The 23,645-nt window shown below is 38.0% G+C and overlaps 1 protein-coding gene across 3 annotated transcripts in view; it reads left to right on the forward strand.

The window, feature by feature from the left end:
• LOC127076418 (inorganic pyrophosphatase 2) overlaps positions 1-22,856 on the forward strand; it is an 88,950-nt gene extending 66,094 nt beyond the window's left edge. Inside the window, exons 1-3 of one of the 3 annotated variants that reach the window (XM_051018067.1) lie at positions 21,088-21,438; positions 21,537-21,860; positions 22,273-22,856. In XM_051018067.1, the coding sequence (XP_050874024.1) occupies positions 21,301-21,438; positions 21,537-21,860; positions 22,273-22,629 (819 nt within the window). In that variant the 5' untranslated portion in view covers positions 21,088-21,300 and the 3' untranslated portion in view covers positions 22,630-22,856. Of the gene's footprint in view, positions 1-21,087; positions 21,439-21,536; positions 21,861-22,272 lie in introns of those variants that run through there. The other 2 variants (XM_051018068.1, XM_051018066.1) reach the window with 2 other exon arrangements.
• The last annotated feature ends 789 nt before the right edge of the window (positions 22,857-23,645 follow it).

Here is a 23,645-nt window from a genome sequence, read left to right on the forward strand (position 1 = left end):
TTCATTACATCATTTCATATTACACACCTACATACAATTTTCATTCCGCATCATTTCATAACATATACATGCATACAATGCCCGCATTTATTCCGGACGCATAATTCATCCATCACATCATATCACGGCACACGCATGCATCATGACATTGCATGAAACTAACTTTATTTTTCAGGCTGATTATCTTTCTGATCGCATTCAAGATTCGAATACAGCTCTCAGATATAATCCATCTGACGAACGTTCTGACATCTTCCCAATGGTGGCATCTCTAAGCCCACCCCAGATATTCACTGCAAATACAACAAATATTATCAGATACAGCCTAACATACGGTTCATTCTGATTCAGCCCAACATATGACTCCTTCAGCTCAGATACGATCTAACGTACGATCCATTCTGGCTTTTAGCAACTCCAACACGGTCTAACGTACGACCCATTTGGACCTTCAAATCCTCGGATGCTGCCTAGCGTACGGTATATTCCGGGGTGTAGTCTAGCGTACGACTACTTTCTTCTTCAGATACAGCCTAACGTACGGCTCATTCTGCAACTCCAATACGGTCTAACGTACGACCCATTTGGACCTCCAGCTCAGATACGATCTAACGTACGATCCACTCTGATCTTCAACAACTCAAGTAAGGTTTAATGTACGACCAAGTTAGACCTTTATCTCCTCAGATGCTACCTTCGGACAGGTACATTTCTGAATGGTAGTCTAGTATACGGCTACTCCCTTACTCAGATGCTACCTTCGGACAGGTACATTTCTGAATGGTGGTCTAGTATACGGCTACTCCCTTACTCAGATGCTACCTTCGGACAGGTACATTTCTGAATGGTAGTTTAGTATACGACTACTCCCTTTTCAGCAGATTCAGCCTAACGGACGGCTCATTCTGCTCAGATATGGTTTAATGTACGACCAAGTTAAACTTTCATCTCCTCAGATGCTACCTTCGGACAGGTACATTTCTGAATGGTGGTCTAGTATACGGCTACTCCCTTACTCAGATGCTACCTTCGGACAGGTACATTTCTGAATGGTAGTTTAGTATACGACTACTCCCTTTTCAGCAGATTCAGTCTAACGGACGGCTCATTCTGCTCAGATATGGTTTAATGTACGACCAAGTTAAACTTTCATCTTCTCAGATGCTACCTTCGGACAGGTACATTTCTGAATGGTGGTCTAGTATACGGCTACTCCCTTACTCAGATGCTACCTTCGGACAGGTACATTTCTGAATGGTAGTTTAGTATACGACTACTCCCTTTTCAGCAGATTCAGCCTAACGGACGGCTCATTCTGCTCAGATATGGTTTAATGTACGACCAAGTTAGACCTTCATCCCCTCAGATGCTACCTTCGGACAGGTACATTTCTGAATGGTAGTCTAGTATGCGACTACTCCCTTTAAAGCAGGTACAGCCTAACGGACGGCTCATTCTGTTACTCAGATGCTACCTTCGGACAGGTTCATTTCTGAATGGTAGTCTAGTATACGACTACTCCCTTTTAAAGCAGATTCAGCCTAACGAACGGCGCATTCTGTTACTCAGATGCTACCTTCGGACAGGTACATTTCTGATCCCTCATCCCCAGCAGTATATAGCACACGCTGACTCCCCAGCGAAGGCAACAGCATGATGGATGATTCATTATACGGTCTAGCGTATGACCCTGTCATACCCCAAAATTTGCCCGTTGATATTACAAGGCATCTTTCAAGGCGTTCCGACTTGTTCTGCAAGGCACTGACATCAAATGGACAAAAGCCCAGCTCACAACAGGCCCAGTTCAAAAGTGGCCCAAACTAGCTTGCTCGCTAGGCGAGCAATTCCTTCGCCTAGCGAACACTTCGTCATGACACTCGCCCAGCGAAGCATCAGATCCAGAAAAAAGCCCAGAATAGTTTGCTCGCTAGGCGAGCAATTCCTTCGCCTAGCGAAGCTTGCGAAAATCTGAAGTTTTGGACCTCATTTTAAGCCCATTAGGTCACCACCACTGCTACTATAAATACCAGCTCCTCTGCCACGAAACAGACACACAGACGAAGACGGACGGAAAAGGACAGAAACCCTAGCACCGAAACCCTGCGGATCCAAAGAGTTCGGAAGACGGAAACCCTGAAGGCCGCTCACCCGCGCCGAAACTCCCGCCGCCCAACTCAATCCGGTCTCCAAACAGTCAATCCCTCTCAATCTTGCAATTGCACACAGGTTTGCGTATCACCGCTGTTTTACGTTTCCAATTGATATTCCTTACCTACATGATGCATTCCGATTAAAGTTTGATGTAGTCTAATTTCGTATGTGAATCTAAGTACGAACATCCTGTATATTTCTATATGTTATGCCTGTGATCGAATGCCATAATAGTACAGGTTGTCGGAAGTCATGCTGCTGCCAAGCTCCAAACCCGTGGCCGCTCGCTAGCTCATCGCTAAGCGAGCCTTCGCTAGGCGAAGCAAAGGCGAACGGGACAGTGACTGCTTTGTCCCTTTGCTGTTCTATTTTATGTGTATTTAATTATGATTTTGCATCGTTTGGCTTGAACTCATAAACTGTTATGTGCATTTTATGGTAATAGTCAAATCATATTTTATCCTAATACTCTAACCCGTGCGTTGAATGGTGTAAAAGCTTTCATATCCCCAATGAAGTGGCCGGCTAGGTACTCCACTTTACGTGTGGGAGACCTTCGTGGAGATGGATTCCAAATTACTTCACTTTAATGTGAAGATTCATATTGATTGCCTAATTAATTTTAATGTATTAATTCTTAATGTATTGATTTTAATGTATTGATTTTAATGCGGAATCATCCCAATCACCTAATTAACTTTAAAATATGGACTTTAAATAAATGATATCGGACCTCTCTTTATTACCCCACGATTACGGTATTACGGTCCATGTCCCGCGAATGTAGGGATACACTTAGCAAAGCCCCTTCGATTAAATCATCATAAAATAAATCATGGTCCCTCGGATGTTGCCTTCGAAAATACGATTTTGTCCCTCGATGACCCTTCGGTGTAGCCTACGGTTAAATGATGATCGTCCCTTCGAATGCTAAGGTATCCTTACAACTGTTGCCTTCAATGACCTATCGATGACCCTACGATGACCCTTAAACATCCAAAGGGTAAAATTACTTACTTCTCAATAGTAAGGACAGTTTTACCCTCATAAGGATAGGAAATGCCCATAACGACCTCAGGAAGGTATAACTCTCAATTACTGGACCATAACCTAAAGCATTTTCCACCCCTCACACTTTACACTTTACAAATCCTAGAAAATCACCACTTGGTATACATTCATACTAGAATCATTACCGAGTTATATTTTTCTAAACCATTTTCAAAATCAAATGAGATAAATACTTTGTATACATTCATACGAGAATCATTACAAAGTTAAACTCTCTTTTCGAAACATTTTTTAAGCAATTCACCGACACTTTTCAGACAAAAATATAAGTGATCCAGTAATTAAGAGCCCATGGATAACCATGGATACAAAGGGTGCTAACACCTTCCCTTTGTATAATGTACCTCCCGAACCCAAAATCTATTGAGGTCTTTCCTGTTCTTTTCCACCTTTCCTTATTGGATAAAAGAAAAGTCGGTGGCGACTCTTGCTATCCGCGACATTGCGATAAAAAGCAAAACACCCCAAGTCAGTTCACCGTATGACAGAACTGGCGACTCTGCTGGGGATACTTTAAAAAGAGAGGTTACCTTAAAAACAAGATCACTTATTCCAAATTGTTTGATTTACTTTTAAGGGATTGCTTGGGTATCCTATGCTTGAGTGAAAGATCCTACACCCGGATCTAGTGTACCTTAGGTAAGTAGCAATAGATCATCGCGACTATCCGGCGTATACTGGAATGGTTAAAATGGTGGCTACGGTTAATGTGACACTTTGGATGTCCTGATGTTCCTCATGTTTACTTGAGGAAAAATTTGGCATCTGCGTGGTGTCATCAAAGCATTAACCAGACCTTTAGAACCCTAATTGACTCATCCTAGCCATTAGAAAGTAGTGAGATAACTGACTTCGGTTCCGACTGGGGTTGGTTGAGACTCGATACTACACTCTTTGAGATTGGACTTTAGGGAAGCTTCGGTCAACCACTTGGTGTTGCACTGAAGTGGACTTAAAGGAAGGTCAATGATCTGAGATCCTTTTTAGAACCCGGTTACTATTCTAGGACAGGTTGAACCAACTAAACTTCAGTGGGGAGGGTACTTACCTATAGAACTCATGCAAGCCTTAAAACCTAGGAATGATTGTTGTGTGACTCGTTTGTGCTTGTTATTTTACTTAACATCATAACATCATAACATCATGGCATTGTACTAACCATTTCGAGGACTTAGGGATTTAACTTTTCTCTATTTCGTAAAAAAAAAAAAAAAAAACAAAAAAAAAACAAAAAAAAAGTCTCCTTTTTTTTGGTAGTCTATACAAAGTTAAATTCCAAAAGGCCTTGAAAACATTTCATACATTGCATAGCATGACATAACATTGCATAACAGGTACTCTAAAGGGATCAATGTTCTCACGGTTTTCCTCCAAACAGAAAAATGGACCTCGAACCAATTGTCAGAGATCTCCAGGATCAGAATGCTCAACTCCAGAAGATGATCTTGAACTTATCCAGGGGGCAGGAGGAACTGAAGGCTCTTTTGCTCGAGAAAAAGAAAGACCAGAAACATGTGAGGCACGTTAACCCGGGAAGGAGGCAGTTTACGAAGATCAATATGACTTTAGCACAAGCACTGCAGGGTATGCTAAAAGCAAATTTAATTACCCTCAGAGATCCTCCTGCAAAACCCAACACTACTTCTCCTCGTTATAATCCCAATGCCAGGTGTGCATATCACTCCGATAGCCCCGGGCATGATACAAACGATTGTTGGTCGTTGAAGAATAAAATTCAGGATATGATCGACGCCGGAGAATTTGAATCTGATCCGCCTGAGACTCCTAATGTCATTACTGCTCCTCTGCCTAATCAAGACGAGACTGTCAATGCGGTGGAAGATACTGATAACGATTATGACTTGGATAGCTGGGTCTACCCAACAATTGGTGACGGACTCAATAATTGGAAAGCTGAAGACACTATCCCGATTTCCTTTAGTCGGGAGTAATTGTTATTGTTATTTTAACATTTTAAAGCATTGTGTCTATGCCCGGGGCACAATAGCTAATTTTTCAAGGGTTTTGTCATTTTCATAAGCATATTCATATTCAATAAATCAATGGACTTTTTGCATTCAAATATTGCGCTCTTTATCTTTCCTGTCATTTTTCAAACAAGCTATGTTTTCTTGCACACACTCACGTAACAATTTGCCGATCCATATCCACTCTGGATCCTGTTGGTAATGACTCTGCTACTGTTCATTATGACTTTGAAAATCCGATCTACCAAGCCGAGGATGGAAGTGAGGAAGATTGTGAAGTCCCTAGAGAACTTGCCAGACTGGTACTACAAAAGACTATACAGCCGCATGAGGAATCGATTGAAATTGTAAATCTGGGTACTGAAATAAACAAGAGAGAAGTCAGAAGTTTCTTGGGGCACTCGAATTACATTGCCCGATTCATTCCACACTTGACTGCTACCTGCAAACCCATCTTCAAATTACTAAAAAAGAAAAATCAAGAGATGGTATGGAATGATGAATAACAAAATCAAGAAATATCTCCAAGAACCTCCAATTCTAATGCTACCAGTTGAAGGAAGACCTCTAATCATGTATTTGACCGTGTTAGAAAATTCAATAGGGTGTGCTGGGGCAACATGACGAGTCTGGTCGAAAAGAGCATGCCATACACTGCCTTAGCAAAAGGTACCAACTGTGAAACAAGATACTCACAGCTCGAGAAAGCTTGCTGCGCTTTGGCTTGGGCTGCTCGCCGACTAAGACAGTATATGTTGAATCATACCACTTTATTGATTTCTAAGATGGATCTTATCAAATATACATTCGAGAAACCTGCTGTCTCCTGAAAGAGTTATCACTGATAATGGTACTAAACTGAACTCTGCATGCAGTTCAAAATAAAACACCATAACTCTTCTCCGTACCGGCCAAAGACGAACGACGCCGTGGAGGCTGCTAACAATATCAAGAATATAACAGTAACATACAAAGACTGGTATGAGATGTTACCTTTTGCTCTTCATGGTTACCTCACTTCGACAGGGGCAACCCCTTTCTCTTTAGTCTATGGAATGGAAGCCGTTACCAGTGGAAGTTCAGATCCCCTCTCTAAGAATTGTGAAAGATGCAGGCTTAGATGAGAATGAACGGATTCAGACTCGACTCGATCAGATAAATTTGATTGATGAAGAGAGACTTGCGGCTGTTTGTCATAGGCAGATATATCGGAAGCGCATGACCCAAGCATTTAACAAAAAGGTCAAGAGACAGGTGTATCAAATTGGCGACTTGGTAATAAAGCGTATCATTCTACCACAAGGTGATCCCAGGGGCAAATGGACTCCCACATACGAAGGGCCACTTGTAGTTAAGAAGGTATTCTCTGGTGGAGCCATGATACTTGCTACAATGGACGGCGAAGATTTCCCGCATCCTGTGAACGCGGACATAGTTAAAAAATACTACGCACCCGCTAGGTCGACGTACATAGGCAAAAGTAAGGGCATCCCGGCGAACCAAAAGGGTTCGGGCAAAAATTAGGGATAAACATATAAAGACGTACACCCGGCAAGTCGAAAACCTGAAAAGGCGGCTTGAGCAAAAAAGGGTATCCCGGTGGACTGAAAACCTGAAAAGGCGGTCCAGGCAAAAATTAGGGATTAAAGCGTATGACTATGCCCCGTTCTCTGTCAGCTTCACCCAAGTTTCAAGGGACCGAACAAGCCAATCACTTCTATCCGACAGCAGGAGATGAGATGCTTGAAGACATAATGACGGTAGTGGATTTAAAATCAACAGGACTTTTCCTGCATAGCTTTTTCTTTGTTTTCTCGGCAATTTCCTCTTACTAGGATTTCTGTCTCCTTGTACTCAAATTGCCTATTTATAGGCCCTCTTTCAAAATCAATACAATTTCATTTCCAAAAAGATGCTTTTGTTTTACCTTTTCTGTTTTGTTTGCGTAAACGTCCATTGATTTACTTTGAATTGATTTATGCACTTGAATATGATCAATGTTTACCAAAAATGCATGCCTAGAATAGTAATAGCAATTACTACACGACTTCAGGATCGAGGAGAAGGTCTAATCACGCTTCCCAATGAATCTGTTGCTAATTCGATTCCCCGGCTAAGCCAGTTATTCCCCAGAAGAAATGGGCATCACTAGACAAATGGGTCATCTCTTCCACCCCCAGCCAGGCTCTGTTGAATATCTCTGCCATCAGACAGAAATCAAGTATCCTCAGCTAAGAAAGGATCATCAATACAAATATCTCCGACCAGAAGACTGAGATTTATTTCCCCAGTAGAGTCCCCTGGAAGAACGTTTCAGACACATAGTGCATTCATTACATCATTTCACATCACATACCTACATATAATTTTCGTTCCGCATCATATACATTACATCATTTCATAACATATACATGTATACAATGCTCTCATTCATTCCAGACGCATAATTCACTCATTACATCATTTCACAGCATACGCATGCATACAACATTTGCATCTCATGCATCATGACATGGCATGAAGCTAACTTTATTTTTCAGGTCAATTATCCTCCTGACATAGTCAAAACAAAGGTCCATTCAGACGGACATCCTTATCAATTACATTCAGGATTCAACTACATCTTTCAGATACACTCCATGACAACATTCATTCTGACATCCTCCTAACGATGGCATCTATAAGCCCATCCCAGACATTTATTGCAAATACAGCATATACAAATACTATCAGATATAGCCTAGCGTACGGTTCATCCTGATTCATCTCAACATATGACTCCTTCAACTCAGATACGATCTAGCGTGCGATCCATTCTGACCTTCAACAACTCAGATACGATCTAGCGTACGATCCATTCTGACCTTCAGATTCTGCAAATACAGTCTAATGTACGACCAAGTTAGACCTTCAAGTCAGATTCTGCAAATACAGTCTAATGTACGACCAAGTTAGACCTTCCAGTCATCAAATACAGTCTAATGTACGACCAAGTTAGACCGGATTCTGCTCAGTGACAGTCTAATGTACGACCAAGTTAGACCGCCAAGTCCTTCAACCGCTCAGATACGGTCTAATGTACGACCCAATTAGACCTTCGTCTCCTCAGATGCTACCTAGTGTACGGTACATTTCTGAAGTGTAGTCTAGTGTACGACTACCCCCTTTTTTATCATCAGATTCAGTCTAATGGACGGCTCATTCTGCTCAGATACGGTCTAATGTACGACCCAATTAGACCTTCGTCTCCTCAGATGCTACCTTCGGACAGGTACATTTCTGAATGGTAGTCTAGTATACGACTACTCCCTTACTCAGATGCTACCTTCGGACAGGTACATTTCTGAATGGTAGTCTAGTATACGACTACTCCCTTACTCAGATGCTACCTTCGGACAGGTACATTTCTGAATGGTAGTCTAGTATACGACTACTCCCTTACTCAGATGCTACCTTCGGACAGGTACATTTCTGAATGGTAGTCTAGTATACGACTACTCCCTTACTCAGATGCTACCTTCGGACAGGTACATTTCTGAATGGTAGTCTAGTATACGACTACTCCCTTACTCAGATGCTACCTTCGGACAGGTACATTTCTGAATGGTAGTCTAGTATACGACTACTCCCTTACTCAGATGCTACCTTCGGACAGGTACATTTCTGAATGGTAGTCTAGTATACGACTACTCCCTTACTCAGATGCTACCTTCGGACAGGTACATTTCTGAATGGTAGTCTAGTATACGACTACTCCCTTACTCAGATGCTACCTTCGGACAGGTACATTTCTGAATGGTAGTCTAGTATACGACTACTCCCTTACTCAGATGCTACCTTCGGACAGGTACATTTCTGAATGGTAGTCTAGTATACGACTACTCCCTTACTCAGATGCTACCTTCGGACAGGTACATTTCTGAATGGTAGTCTAGTATACGACTACTCCCTTACTCAGATGCTACCTTCGGACAGGTACATTTCTGAATGGTAGTCTAGTATACGACTACTCCCTTACTCAGATGCTACCTTCGGACAGGTACATTTCTGAATGGTAGTCTAGTATACGGCTACTCCCTTACTCAGATGCTACCTTCGGACAGGTACATTTCTGAATGGTAGTATAGTATACGGCTACTCCCTTACTCAGATGCTATCTTCGGACAGGTACATTTCTGAATGGTAGTCTAGTATACGGCTACTCCCTTACTCAGATGCTACCTTCGGACAGGTACATTTCTGAATGGTAGTCTAGTATACGACTACTCCCTTTAATGCAGATTCAGCCTAACAGACGGCTCATTCTGTTACTCAGATGCTACCTTCGGACAGGTACATTTCTGAATGGTAGTCTAGTATACGACTACTCCCTTTAAAGCAGATTCAGCCTAACGGACGGCTCATTCTGTTACTCAGATGCTACCTTCGGACAGGTACATTTCTGAATGGTAGTCTAGTATACGACTACTCCCTTTTCAGCGGATTCAGCCTAACGGACGGCTCATTCTGCAACTCAGAGACGATCTAGCGTACGATCCATTCTGATCTTTCATCCCCATCAAAGTCATCCGCCTAACGAACAGCTCACTCTGGTACTCAGATATGATCTAGCGTATGATCCATTCTGATCCCTTATCCCCAGCAGTATATAGCATACTCTGACTCCCCAGCGAAGTCGACAGCATAATGGATGACTCACTATATGGTCTAGCGTATGACCGGTGTGACACCCATGTCTCCAGATATCGTCTAACGTACGACGCAATCTGGAAATCTCCTCATCAAGCTACCTGGATGGCATCTTTAAGCCCATCTCCGTCAAGACTAATTGACAAGCGCAAATTTTCGGGGCATTCTAGTGTTCAATAATCTTCCACCTCTAGACCACGAATGGTGCACATACCATTCTACTCTCTCGGTTCAAGAATATTGAACAGGGGCAGCTGTCATACCCCAAAATTTGCCCGTTGATATTACAAGGCATCTTTCAAGGCGTTCCGACTTGTTCTGCAAGGCACTGACATCAAATGGACAAAAGCCCAGCTCACAACAGGCCCAGTTCAAAAGTGGCCCAAACTAGCTTGCTCGCTAGGCGAGCAATTCCTTCGCCTAGCGAACACTTCGTCATGACACTCGCCCAGCGAAGCATCAGATCCAGAAAAAAGCCCAGAATAGTTTGCTCGCTAGGCGAGCAATTCCTTCGCCTAGCGAAGCTTGCGAAAATCTGAAGTTTTGGACCTCATTTTAAGCCCATTAGGTCACCACCACTGCTACTATAAATACCAGCTCCTCTGCCACGAAACAGACACACAGACGAAGACGGACGGAAAAGGACGGAAACCCTAGCACCGAAACCCTGCGGATCCAAAGAGTTCGGAAGACGGAAACCCTGAAGGCCGCTCACCCGCGCCGAAACTCACGCCGCCCAACTCAATCCGGTCTCCAAACAGTCAATCCCTCTCAATCTTGCAATTGCACACAGGTTTGCATATCACCGCTGTTTTACGTTTCCAATTGATATTCCTTACCTACATGATGCATTCCGATTAAAGTTTGATGTAGTCTAATTTCGTATGTGAATCTAAGTACGAACATCCTGTATATTTCTATATGTTATGCCTGTGATCGAATGCCATAATAGTACAGGTTGTCGGAAGTCATGCTGCTGCCAAGCTCCAAACCCGTGGCCGCTCGCTAGCTCATCGCTAAGCGAGCCTGCAGCGAGCCTTCGCTAGGCGAAGCAGAGGCGAACGGGACAGTGACTGCTTTGTCCCTTTGCTGTTCTATTTTATGTGTATTTAATTATGATTTTGCATCGTTTGGCTTGAACTCATAAACTGTTATGTGCATTTTATGGTAATAGTCAAATCATATTTTATCCTAATACTCTAACCCGTGCGTTGAATGGTGTAAAAGCTTTCATATCCCCAATGAAGTGGCCGGCTAGGTACTCCACTTTACGTGTGGGAGACCTTCGTGGAGATGGATTCCAAATTACTTCACTTTAATGTGAAGATTCATATTGATTGCCTAATTAATTTTAATGTATTAATTCTTAATGTATTGATTTTAATGTATTGATTTTAATGCGGAATCATCCCAATCACCTAATTAACTTAAAAATATGGACTTTAAATAAATGATATCGGACCTCTCTTTATTACCCCACGATTACGGTATTACGGTCATGTCCCGCGAATGTAGGGATACACTTAGCAAAGCCCCTTCGATTAAATCATCATAAAATAAATCATGGTCCCTCGGATGTTGCCTTCGAAAATACAATTTTGTCCCTCGATGACCCTTCGGTGTAGCCTACGGTTAAATGATGATCGTCCCTTCGAATGCTAAGGTATCCTTACAACTGTTGCCTTCAATGACCTATCGATGACCCTACGATGACCCTTAAACATCCAAAGGGTAAAATTACTTACTTCTCAATAGTAAGGACAGTTTTACCCTCATAAGGATAGGAAATGCCCATAACGACCTCAGGAAGGTATAACTCTCAATTACTGGACCATAACCTAAAGCATTTTCCACCCCTCACACTTTACACTTTACAAATCCTAGAAAATCACCACTTGGTATACATTCATACTAGAATCATTACCGAGTTATATTTTTCTAAACCATTTTCAAAATCAAATGAGATAAATACTTTGTATACATTCATACGAGAATCATTACAAAGTTAAACTCTCTTTTCGAAACATTTTTTAAGCAATTCACCGACACTTTTCAGACAAAAATATAAGTGATCCAGTAATTAAGAGCCCATGGATAACCATGGATACAAAGGGTGCTAACACCTTCCCTTTGTATAATGTACCTCCCGAACCCAAAATCTATTGAGGTCTTTCCTGTTCTTTTCCACCTTTCCTTATTGGATAAAAGAAAAGTCGGTGGCGACTCTTGCTATCCGCGACATTGCGATAAAAAGCAAAACACCCCAAGTCAGTTCACCGTATGACAGACCCGGTATGACATCCATGTCTTCAGACATCGTCTAATGTACGACACAATCGAAAGCTCGTCATCAAACTTCCTGGATGGCATCTCTAAGCCCATCCCCATCAAGACTAATGGATAGGCGCAAATTTTTGGGGCATTCTAGTGTTCAATAATCTTTCACCTCCAGACCACGAACGGCACATACCATTCTACTCTCTCGGTTCAAGAATATTGAACAGGGGCAGCTGTCATACCCCAAAATTTGCCCGTCGATATTTCAAAGCATTCCTCAATACCCTCTGACTTGCTCTGCAAGGCACTGATATCAAATGGACAAAAGCCCAGCTCACAACAGGCCCAATCCAAAGGCGGCCCAAAATAGCTTGCTCGCTAGGCGAGCAGTCCCTTCGCCTAGCGAACATTTCATCATGACACTCGCCCAGCGAAGCATCAGATCCAGGAAAAAGCCCAGAACTAGCTTGCTCGCTAGGCGAGCAATTCCTTCGCCTAGCGAAGCTTGCGAAAATCTGAAGTTTTGGACCTCATTTTAAGCCCATTAGGTCACCACCACTACTACTATAAATACCAGCTCCTCAGCCACGAAAAGGACGGACACACAGACCCAGAGGGAGAAACACAGAAACCCTGTTGATCCAGAGAATTCGGAAGACGGAAACCCTGAAGGCCGCTCACCCGCCTCGAAGCTACCACCGCCCAGCTCAATCCGATACCTAGAGTGATCAGTTCAACATAGCTATTGCAAACAGGTTTGCGTATTATCGCTGTTATATGCTTCCAATTGATAACCGTTACCTACATAATGCATCATGATTAAATTTTGATATGTAACCTGATTTCACATGCAAATTTAAGTATGCTTGAACATCATGAATGCTATCCATGCTGTGCCTGTAATTTAATGTCATAATTCAAGGTTCCGGAGACGGTACGATTGCCAAAATTCAAAATTTGTGGCCGCTCGCTAGCACATCGCTAAGCGAACCTGGAGCGAATATTCGCTAAGCCTTCGCTAGGCGAAGCAGAGGCGAACGTACCAGTAGCTGTTCTCATGTTTCGTTTTATGTTTGTCTTATTGTAATCATGCATTATTTGGCCTTGTGACTATTGTGTTCATTATGTAGTGCAATTTTCAATTGCACTTTAACTTGATATTCTCACCCGTGTGTTTAATTTGTGTTAAAGCTCGCATATTCTCAAGGAAGTGGCTGGCTAGGTACTCCACTTTATGTGTGGAAGACTTTCATGGAGATGGATTCTAAATTATTTCACTTTAACGTGAAAATTCATATTGATTGCCTAACCAATTTTAATGTATTGATTCTTAATGTATTGATTTTAATGTATCGATTTAATGCGGAATCATCATAATTACCTAATGAACTTAAAATATGGACTTTAAATAAACCATACCGGACCTCTCTTTATTACCCCACGATTACGTAATACGGTCATGTCCCGCGAATGTGGGGATACACTTAGCAATGGCCCTTCGATTAAATCATCATAAAATAAATCATGGTCCCTCGGATGTTGCCTTCGGAAATACGATTTTGTCCCTCGATGACCCTTCGGTGTAGCCTACGGTTAAATGATGATAGTCCCTTCGAATGCTAAGGTATCCTCACAACTGTTGCCTTCAATGACCAATCGATGACCCTACGATGACCCTTTAACATCCAAAGGATAAACTACTTACTTCTCAATAGTAAGGACAGTTTTACCCTCATAAGGATAGGAAATGCCCGGAAAGACCTCGGACAGGTATAACCTTAATTGCTCATTCATAACCTAAAAAATACTTTTCACACCTCACACCTTTCAAACATCCTTTTGGAAAATCACCACTTAGCATACATCTGTACTAGGATCATTGCCGAGTTATATTTTTCTAAACTACTTTCAAAACACTAAACGAGATAACCACTTTGTATACATTCATGCAAGAATCATTACAAAGTTAAATTCTCCCTTTTCAAAACATCCTTCACACATTTCTCAACCACCTTTTTCAAACTAGAAAACATAAATGATTAAGCAATTAAGAGCCCATGGATAACCATGGATATAAAGGGTGCTAATACCTTCCCTTTGTATAAAGTACCTCCCGAACCTAAGAATCTAAATTAAGGTCTTTCCTGTTCTTTTCCACCTTTCCTTATGGGATAAAAGAAAAGTCGGTGGCGACTCTTGCTAACCGCGACATCGCGATTAAAAACAAAAAGTCCAGTTCACCGTATGACAGAACTGGCGACTCTGCTGGGGAATACAAAGAGAGGTCCACCTAAAAAAAAATCATTTATGTTTTCCTAATTGTTCTTTCGTTTAAGGGAATTGTTGAGTGAAAGATCCTACACCCGGATCTAGTGTACCTTAGGTAAGTAGCAATAGATCATCGCGACTATCCGGCGTATACTGGAATGGTTAAAATGATAGCTACGGTTAATGTGACACTTTGGATGTCCTGATGTTCCTCATGTTCACTTGAGGAGAAATTTGGCATTCGCGTGGTGTCATCAAAGCATTAACCAGACCTTTAGAACCCTAATTGACTTATCCTAGCCATTGGAAAGTAGTGAGATAACTGATTTCGGTTCCGACTGAGGTTGGTTGATACTCGATGCTACACTCTTTGAGATTGGACTTTAGGGAAGCTTCGGTCAATCACTTGATGTTGCACTGAAGTGGACTTAAAGAAAGGTCGATGATTGGAGATCCTTCTAGAACCCGGTTACTATTCTAGGACAGGTTGAACCAACCAAACTTCAGTGGGGAGGGTATTCACCTATGGAACTCATGCAAGCCTTAAAACCTAGGAATAATTGTTGTGTGACATGCTTGTGTTTGCATAACATCATAACATCATAACATCATAACATCATAACATCATGGCATCATACTAACCATTTCAAGGACTTAGGAATTTAGCTTTGCTCTGTTGAACAGGTTATGGCTTCCAGGAAGACTATCCGGATCAATCTTGTAACGATCTCTCCTCAACTCAAGGATTTGGTGTCAGAACTCCCCGATCATGCTCAGTTCAACAAGAAACATGGTCATCTCCTCAATTTGGTTACCACTGGTTTCAAAGAAGATATGATGAGAGTCCTATTCCAGTTCTTCGATCCTAAGCATCATTGCTTCACTTTCCCAGATTATCAGTTGGTACCCACATTAGAAGAGTTTTCCAAGCTGCTTGGGATACCTATCCTTGATCAAATACCTTTCAGTGGTCTGGAAAAGATGCCAAAGTCTGAAGAAGTTGTCGCAGCTCTACACATGACGAAGTCTGACATTGAGACCAACTGGGTAACAAGGAGTGGAGTTAAGGGCTTACTTGCCAAATTTCTGGTAGGTAAGGCCCGAGAATTCCTAAAAGTTAGGAATGTCCATGCTTTTGAAGACGTTCTAGCATTACTAATCTATGGTTTGGTGCTATTCCCTAATCCGGACCAATTCATAGACGTGAATGCTATTAAGATATTCCTCACTCATAACCCTGTGCCTACCTTGCTTGGAGACATCTTGCATTCCCTTCACACTCGTACTATGAAAAGGCACGGGACTCTCATGTGCTGCATACCTTTACTGTCTAGGTGGTTTATTTCGCACCTTCCTCAATCAGTCTTGAAGAATGATCAAAATCTGAAATGGTCTCAAAGGATAATGGCACTCTCTCATTCAGACATCCGGTGGTGTTCTAACCTCAGAGAAAATGTTATCATCATCGACCCTTGTGGAGAATTCCCTAATGTACCATCATCGACCGTTGTGGAGAATTCCGTATTGAAGGAATTGGGATGTGGTGATGATGCTGTCACCACACTGTTTGTAGACAATGTTTCCGCAATAAATCTTGTGAAGAACCCGATTGCACACGCAAGGAGCAAGCATATTGAGATGCGGTTTCATTATTTGAGAGAATTGGTTGGTGATGGAAAGCTTAGATTGAGCTATTGCCGAAGCGAAGACCAAGTCGCAGATTTATTGACAAAGGGTGTGACAAATGATGTGTTCAAGAGGGTAAAGAAGTGCTTGAGCATGGTGGACTTGGAGCAACTAAAGTGAGGTGGTGTGTTAATTGAAAATTAAAATTCTGTTTTTACCCTTCCAAATTAACAAATTTTATTTTCTTTAGAGTCACTTTAGGTTTAGCTTTTATTCTCAATGTATAAATACATTTGTATCATTTCAATTCAAGGTTAATGCAAAAATACATACTCATCCAAATATTACACTATTCCCTCTATTTTCTCTCTCAACTTCATTTTCCCCAATCTTCTTTTCTTCCACCATTGTTGAACCTTCAATTTTCAGTTTTATGTTTTATGTTCCAACATTCTTCATTTGTGTCAACTTGCTTCCATTGCGGGGGGAAAACTCATGTAAAGCTAAATTGCCCTCAAAATCAAAAGAGAGTTGAAAATTTCAAAATACATAAAAAAGAAACAAAAAAAAACATGCATATCTTTGGATGATAATGACATGAAATCCTCAAATTAATCTGAAGAGGAAGAAGTGAATGTTTGTCTTATGGAAAAACACGAAGATAACGAGATATATGCTCTAACTTCTTATTTTACTTATCATGAACTCTCTGTCATATGTAAAAATTTAGATAGCGAGTCAAGCAAATTAAAGAACATTGTTTTTGTCTCTAAGTCAACTATATCCTTCCTTAAAGAATAAAATAAAAAATTATAAGAGAAAATAGATTGTCTTAGAGAAAAAAATAAAGTATTTTAATTTATAACTCTCATTCTCCTTCTTCTCTATCTTTCAATGAGAATTTTGGAAAATATATCAAGTAGAAAAATGCAATACTTTAGAAAATAAAAATGATGACTTGCATAACACACTTGATAAATTTACCAAATAGAGAGTTAAATTGAACCTCACTCTAGGAGACTAAAGAGAAACTTATAATAATTTCGATATATGCTATGAACCCAAAAACAATAATAAAAAATCTATTAATATTTTCTATGCTACATTTATTAATATTTGTCATATTAATAGGACCTCTAAATGTAATACGCCTACATATAACTATTGTGGTAAAAAAATAGTCAGATTGATTTATCTTGTTTTATTATAAAGAACCATGTATCTTCTTCACTTAATCTCTATAAGAGAAACCATGTAAATGATTTAAGAAACAATTCTTCTTCCTCTTAATTTTATGATCACAATATTAATTTGGAAATATATAAGTTATCTACAATACACTAATGTTAGAGGATCCAAAACGATTTAGGTAAGTGAAGTAAAGATTTGAGTTCATAATGCCAGTAAATTTTATAATCTCAAATGCCAAATGGTGTCTTGGTAGAGGTTATTTGAATCATATGCTTGTAAATTGAACTCATTTTTCCTCTTTTACTCCTTTAAAAAAAGGAGGATTTATGGTGATAATGAGAAATGAGTGATCATAGGTTATATTACAATTGTTAAGTATCCATGTCTAATGATTTATTATGTCTTTTTAGTACAGTTCGAAATAACTTGTTGGATATTAGCCAGTTATGTGATAAAGATAATAATGTGACTTTTGATTCATTTTTATGTAGGGCCATAAAGTTAAAAAAATAATCAAATTCTTTTTACTACTTTAAGAAGTGGAAGTAACTATAGCGTAAATTTTAATAAATTAACTTCACATGATATTTGTATTTTAAGTGAAGAGGATGAATCGTGACAATGACATATGTGAATAGCCCATATACACATGGATCATTTGAACAAATTAATTAGTAAAGAATTAGTAAACTTGTGTTTTGAAAAGAATTGGTTGTGTAATGCATGTCAAAAGGGTAAATAAATATATGCCTCCTTTAAATGAAAAAAAAAAAGACATTATTTCTACAAATAGACATTTAGAGCTCTTGCATATGATATTTTTGGGTCATCCAGAACCATAAATTTTGGAGAGAACTAGTATTCCCTTGTAATAATGGATGTTTATTCTCGCTATACCTGGAGACTTTTTTTATCTCATAAAAAATATGTGTTTGTTGCCTTTCTAAAATTAGACAAAATTATCCAAAATGAAAAAGGCTTAAGCATTGCATTTATCTGAAGTGATCACAAATGTGAATTTTAAAATATGAAACTCGAGAATTATTTTAATTAGAATGTCATAAAGCATACTTTATCTGCTCCATTAATTCCTTAACAAAATGGGTACTGGAACATAAAAGTGGATCTCTTGAAGAGATAGTAAAGACGACGATCAATGAAACCAATATTCTTAAGTATTTTTGGGCTAACGTAGTAGGTATTGTTTTCTATAGGATGAAATATGTCATAATAAGAAAACTTCTATAGTCGACATCCTACCAATAATAAAAAAGAGGGAAGCCTAATATTTCTCAGCTTCATGTTGTCAGATGCAAGTGATTTTCCCTTAATAATGGGAAGCATAACTTTGAAAAATTCATCGTTAAAGCTGATGAAAGTCTATTCTTAGGCTATTCCACTTATTAAGCAAGTGATTCCAAACATAAGATGGGGTGAATTGTGATATTCAGATTTAAAAAATAATAATTGATTTAAAACGATTTATGTTATAAGAGATAATTAAGTAGAGATAAAGCAGCAGGATAACAAAAATGAGAAAAGATAAAGAAATAAGAAGTGGTATAAAATAAATGACAAAACTAAAAGATATAGGGATAGAAAGAACACATCAAAGATTATCCTAGTTCGGTCTAAACATGTGGCCTATTTCGGTCTCGCAAGAATTTTCTTTTGAAATTTTCACTAAAACAAACTTGAGTTTTTGTACAGGAAAACCCAATAACATTTCACAAATAACTTCTAGGTTTACACAAGATCGTCCCAAACAACCTTAAACAAAACACCAAGAGCTTTTACACATGTTCAACTCAACAACCTTAAATCATGTTTTGTATAGATTTAACTTGCAACCTTCAAATCTAGTACAAAAGAGATCACAAAAGAACTACGTTCTTGAATAAACAATCTCAACAAAACACCATCATAACTCTCAAATAAAACTTTTCACTCTCTTAACACTAAGGCAACTCTAGTTTAAAATAACTTTATAAAATAATGAGTAGTAGAAAGATAGGAGATAAGTTTTATTCAGACAACTGGTGTGCTAAAAAGTGAGGAAAAACCTTCTTTATATAAGAAAAAATATAGCTTAAAAAGACAATAATCCGTAGGCTTTTATTGATCAAAAATATGTCTTAATCAGTTAGCTAAAACTCAAAAAAGGAAATTTTGAATTTCGATGTCACTTAATCAACTATAAGCCTTCTTAATCGATTAAGAGACTTTACACTTTGTTTTAATTAATTAGAGTAAATGTGTAATTGATTATCCAGTGTATTTTGTCTTTCTAATTGACTAGACAAGCTTCTTAGTCCTTTTTTGTTTGGTATGGCAACCGCACACCCAAGAGATTTGTGTACTCTGATTCTGATTTTGATGATTATAAATTGGATCAGAAAAGTATCAGCAGTGTAGCGGTGTATTTCATTTGGTTGTCAACTCATTTGTCTTTTTGCATAACAAGAAACAAGGAAGTGGTGCATTATACACTATTGGAGTAGAATACCTCGTTGCGGGTAGTCATTGTGCGCAAGTAATCTTAATTAAACAACAATTAAGCGGTTATGGAATTAATCTCAAAACTCGCTCGATTAAGTGCAATAACACAAGTGCTATAAATCTCACCAAGAATTTAGTACTTCACCCCAAACAAAACACATTAAAATTAGACACCATTTCATTAGAGATCGTGTTGTAAAAGAAATTGCATAATTGAGTTTATATCTTCAACTAATGGACAAACATTTTTGTTAAAACCTCTTCCTAAACAATTGTTGTATATTTTAAATCAATAAAAAATGCAAAATATTCTTTTTATTATTTTTCAAAATAATTCATCATTGACTAATGTTTAATTTTATCTTCATCAAAATAATAGTCTCATGCATTTTTATTAGCCAGTTTAATCTTTATTAGGGTTAAATATGTTTCTGGTCCTCTTAAATATCTCAAATTTCGTTTTTAATCTCTTAAAATATTTTCTTTAAAGAATAGTTCTCATAAAAAATTTCATCCACATTTTTGGTCTCTCCTGCTACTTAGTGATGATTTTTACAATTTAACGATAATTTTAGCAACGATTTATTACTTAGCGATTTAATTAGTGACATTTTTAACGACAATTTTAGTATTAGAAACCAAAAGTGTTGATAAATTTTTTTAAAAAGATCATTCTTTAAGAGAAAATATTTTGACGGATTAAAATAAAATTTGAAATAGTTAGAAGAACAACAAACATATTCAACACTTATACTTATATTTATAAGAATTGAATATCCTCTCACACATAAATAAATATATATAAAATTCTCCATCATTTTTTTTATAAATAAATGTTTAATTTTTAAATTAATTGAATAATTGATATATCTAAACTATATATAAATTAAATACATCAATCTTAAAAGTTAAAATTTATTTATAAAAAAGAATAGAAAAAATAGTATACAAAGTAAACAAACTTTAACTTTCTATAAATATTTTCAAAATTAAATAGACAATTTTCTACTTAAAACCGGATTAGGAAATTAAGTCTGGTTTCTGGATTACCATATAGTTAAAACCGGACTATACCCAGAATATTCTGGTGGGGTGCATCTATTCAGCGGTACCGAATTCATTCAGTAGTGCATTACACACTCACAACAATAACACCAGGTGGCGTCTAATGCCTTCATCAATCGCCCCCACAAACTCCAACTTTTCATCAAATCCAACGGCTCAGATCTCTTATTATTTGCGGATTATTAATTATTTTGAAAAAATGAATAAATTGTCTAAAGATAAATACCGCTCTAATTTCTCCAAGTAGCCTCTACTTTTATGAGGATGCTTTGTAATATTCCCTTCTCAATTTAAAGATTCCTTTTTATTTTCGGTCTTGCATTTTGCTTTTGTTCACTATAAATACCTTTCTCTCTCCGTTTCAGTTCCAAGCCAAGCAACAATTTACTACCTTCTATTTCTTCTCAATCACTTTTTTTTCTTCTGGGTCGTTGTAATATCTTTCATTCCCTTTCTCGTCTCTCAGAAAAGAATGTCTAATATTGTTGTTGTTTTTGATTTTGACAAAACCATCATTGATTGTGATAGTGATAATTGGGTTGTCGATGAATTGGGTTTCACCGATTTGTTCAATCACCTTCTTCCCACAATGCCTTGGAACTCCCTTATGGTATGCTCTTTCAACTTTTTAATATCCCTGTTTAAGGGAATAAATAACAAAAGCTTATGTTTTTTATATTTTTTATTTCTTTTTGGAATTAATTACAGGATAGGATGATGATGGAGCTTCATTCACATGGTATAACCATTCAAGAGATTGAAAATGTTCTTCATAGAATTCCTATTCATCACAGAATCATACCTGCAATTAAATCAGCACATGCTTTAGGGTGTGATTTGAGGATTGTGAGCGATGCAAATATGTTTTACATTGAAACTATTTTGAAGCATTTGGGAATAAGTGAATGCTTCACAGAGATTAACACTAATCCAGGTTATGTTAATCAAAAAGGAAGATTAACAATTCTGCCTTATCATGATTTCAACAAAAATTCACATGACTGTAATCTCTGCCCTCCAAATATGTGCAAGGTAATATAGTTCACCATCTGATTAAATTTTTTTATTATAAATTCAAGAACTTTTTAGTTTTTATTTTTATTTTATAAAATTCACAAATTGTTCAGAATTCTACAAAGTAATTAATCTTATTTTAAATAATTAAGATAGGGGTTTACTTGACTCAATTTGCTTACAAGTAATGATGTTGATCCTATAAGGTTGGAATATTGTCGTCTCCTATTTTTCTAGCCTTAAAATATTATGCTTAGCTAACCATCCATTTTTAGTGCTTTTTTTTGTCTCTTATTTGTGGCCACTAGATTCAGTGCTAAATATAAAATAAACAATATTTTTTGTACAAAGCCATCATTTTCAAATATATATATCAATTATAATGTTTTTCAAAAAACTAATTACAACTTTTTTATTTTGTGTATTACAGGGTTTAATCATTGATAGAATTCAAAACACAGTTAGTGAATTGGATAACAAGAGGTTCATCTACCTTGGTGATGGTGCTGGTGATTACTGTCCAAGCTTGAGGCTTAGAGAAAGAGACTTTGTGATGCCAAGGAAGAATTATCCAGTTTGGGATTTGATATGCAAAGATCCTTCACTTGTTAAGGCTGAAATCCATGGTTGGTGTGATGGAGAAGAGCTTGAACTAGTTTTGATGAAGTTGATCAACAAAATAACGATTGAAGAAAATGCTAAATTCATTTCTAGTGATTGCAAGCTACAGACTCTATCAACTCCTGTTTTTGAAACCTTGCCTAAACCTCTCTCAGTTAGACAGTAGATTTTTAGTTTACAGTCTTACCAATGAATGTATCATAAAGTAATGGAGAATATTACACCTCTTATCAACATAGTCATCTACAGGTATATGACAAGTGTAGAGAATATTACGGACAATTGTAAGCATTCAAGGATCACACACCTCTTGTTTCTTAGGAAGGAATGGTTTAGAATATTAATAAAACGATTTTCATAAATAATAATCAAGAAAAATTATTCTCTCTGCAATTTTATGAAATTCATCAAGAATGGATAAACATACTAATGTATTAAAATTTAGTTTTTTTATGCAATCTATCATGATGATTTAATATTAAGTTTTAGTTCCGTTGTAAAATTAAAATGTTTAATCATACTAAGAAAATTGTTATATCTAGCAAAAGTAACTCTAGACATAACTTGGTACTAGAAGATACCATATAAGAAAGACAATAAATTGATTACCTAGTTCGATCAAATAATTTACTCTGAGGGAGAGGGTAGATTTTCGATTCACTATATTTTTAAGAATTGTTAAAAAACATTACAAATGAGTTTAGAAAATAGTCACCTAAAATAAATCATATATTTTATCTGAGTGTTTTTCAATCTCTCAAACTCTCTATATATGGACCACACAAGTCCAAGATATTTAAAAGTGTTTCCCAATCTCTCTTAGATATCTCAAAGGATTTCTCAATTTCCAAAAACATACTCTTAGGAATTCACCACTGTCTCTCTAAGACTACCACTTGAATTTTCAAACTCTTATCTATGTATTTAGCTCTAAAATTTTGAAGGTTGTCAAGAAAAGAAAGATGGAGATACATATTTATAATTGCTGAAACCCAACATATTCATAACAAACCTAAAACTCAATTCATTAACAAACTAATCCACGAACTAAGAAAACAATGAAGCTCAATACACACGAACAAATAAAATCAGACTCGAGCTCCGATAGACCAAACCACCCTCCGCACTGGCTCCAATAGTGACCTCATGTTGGGCCACTTAGTTGTCTCTATCGCCGACCCT

Source organism: Lathyrus oleraceus, chromosome 4, assembly GCF_024323335.1.
Source record: "Lathyrus oleraceus cultivar Zhongwan6 chromosome 4, CAAS_Psat_ZW6_1.0, whole genome shotgun sequence".
Classification (NCBI taxonomy): Eukaryota; Viridiplantae; Streptophyta; class Magnoliopsida; order Fabales; family Fabaceae; genus Lathyrus; species Lathyrus oleraceus.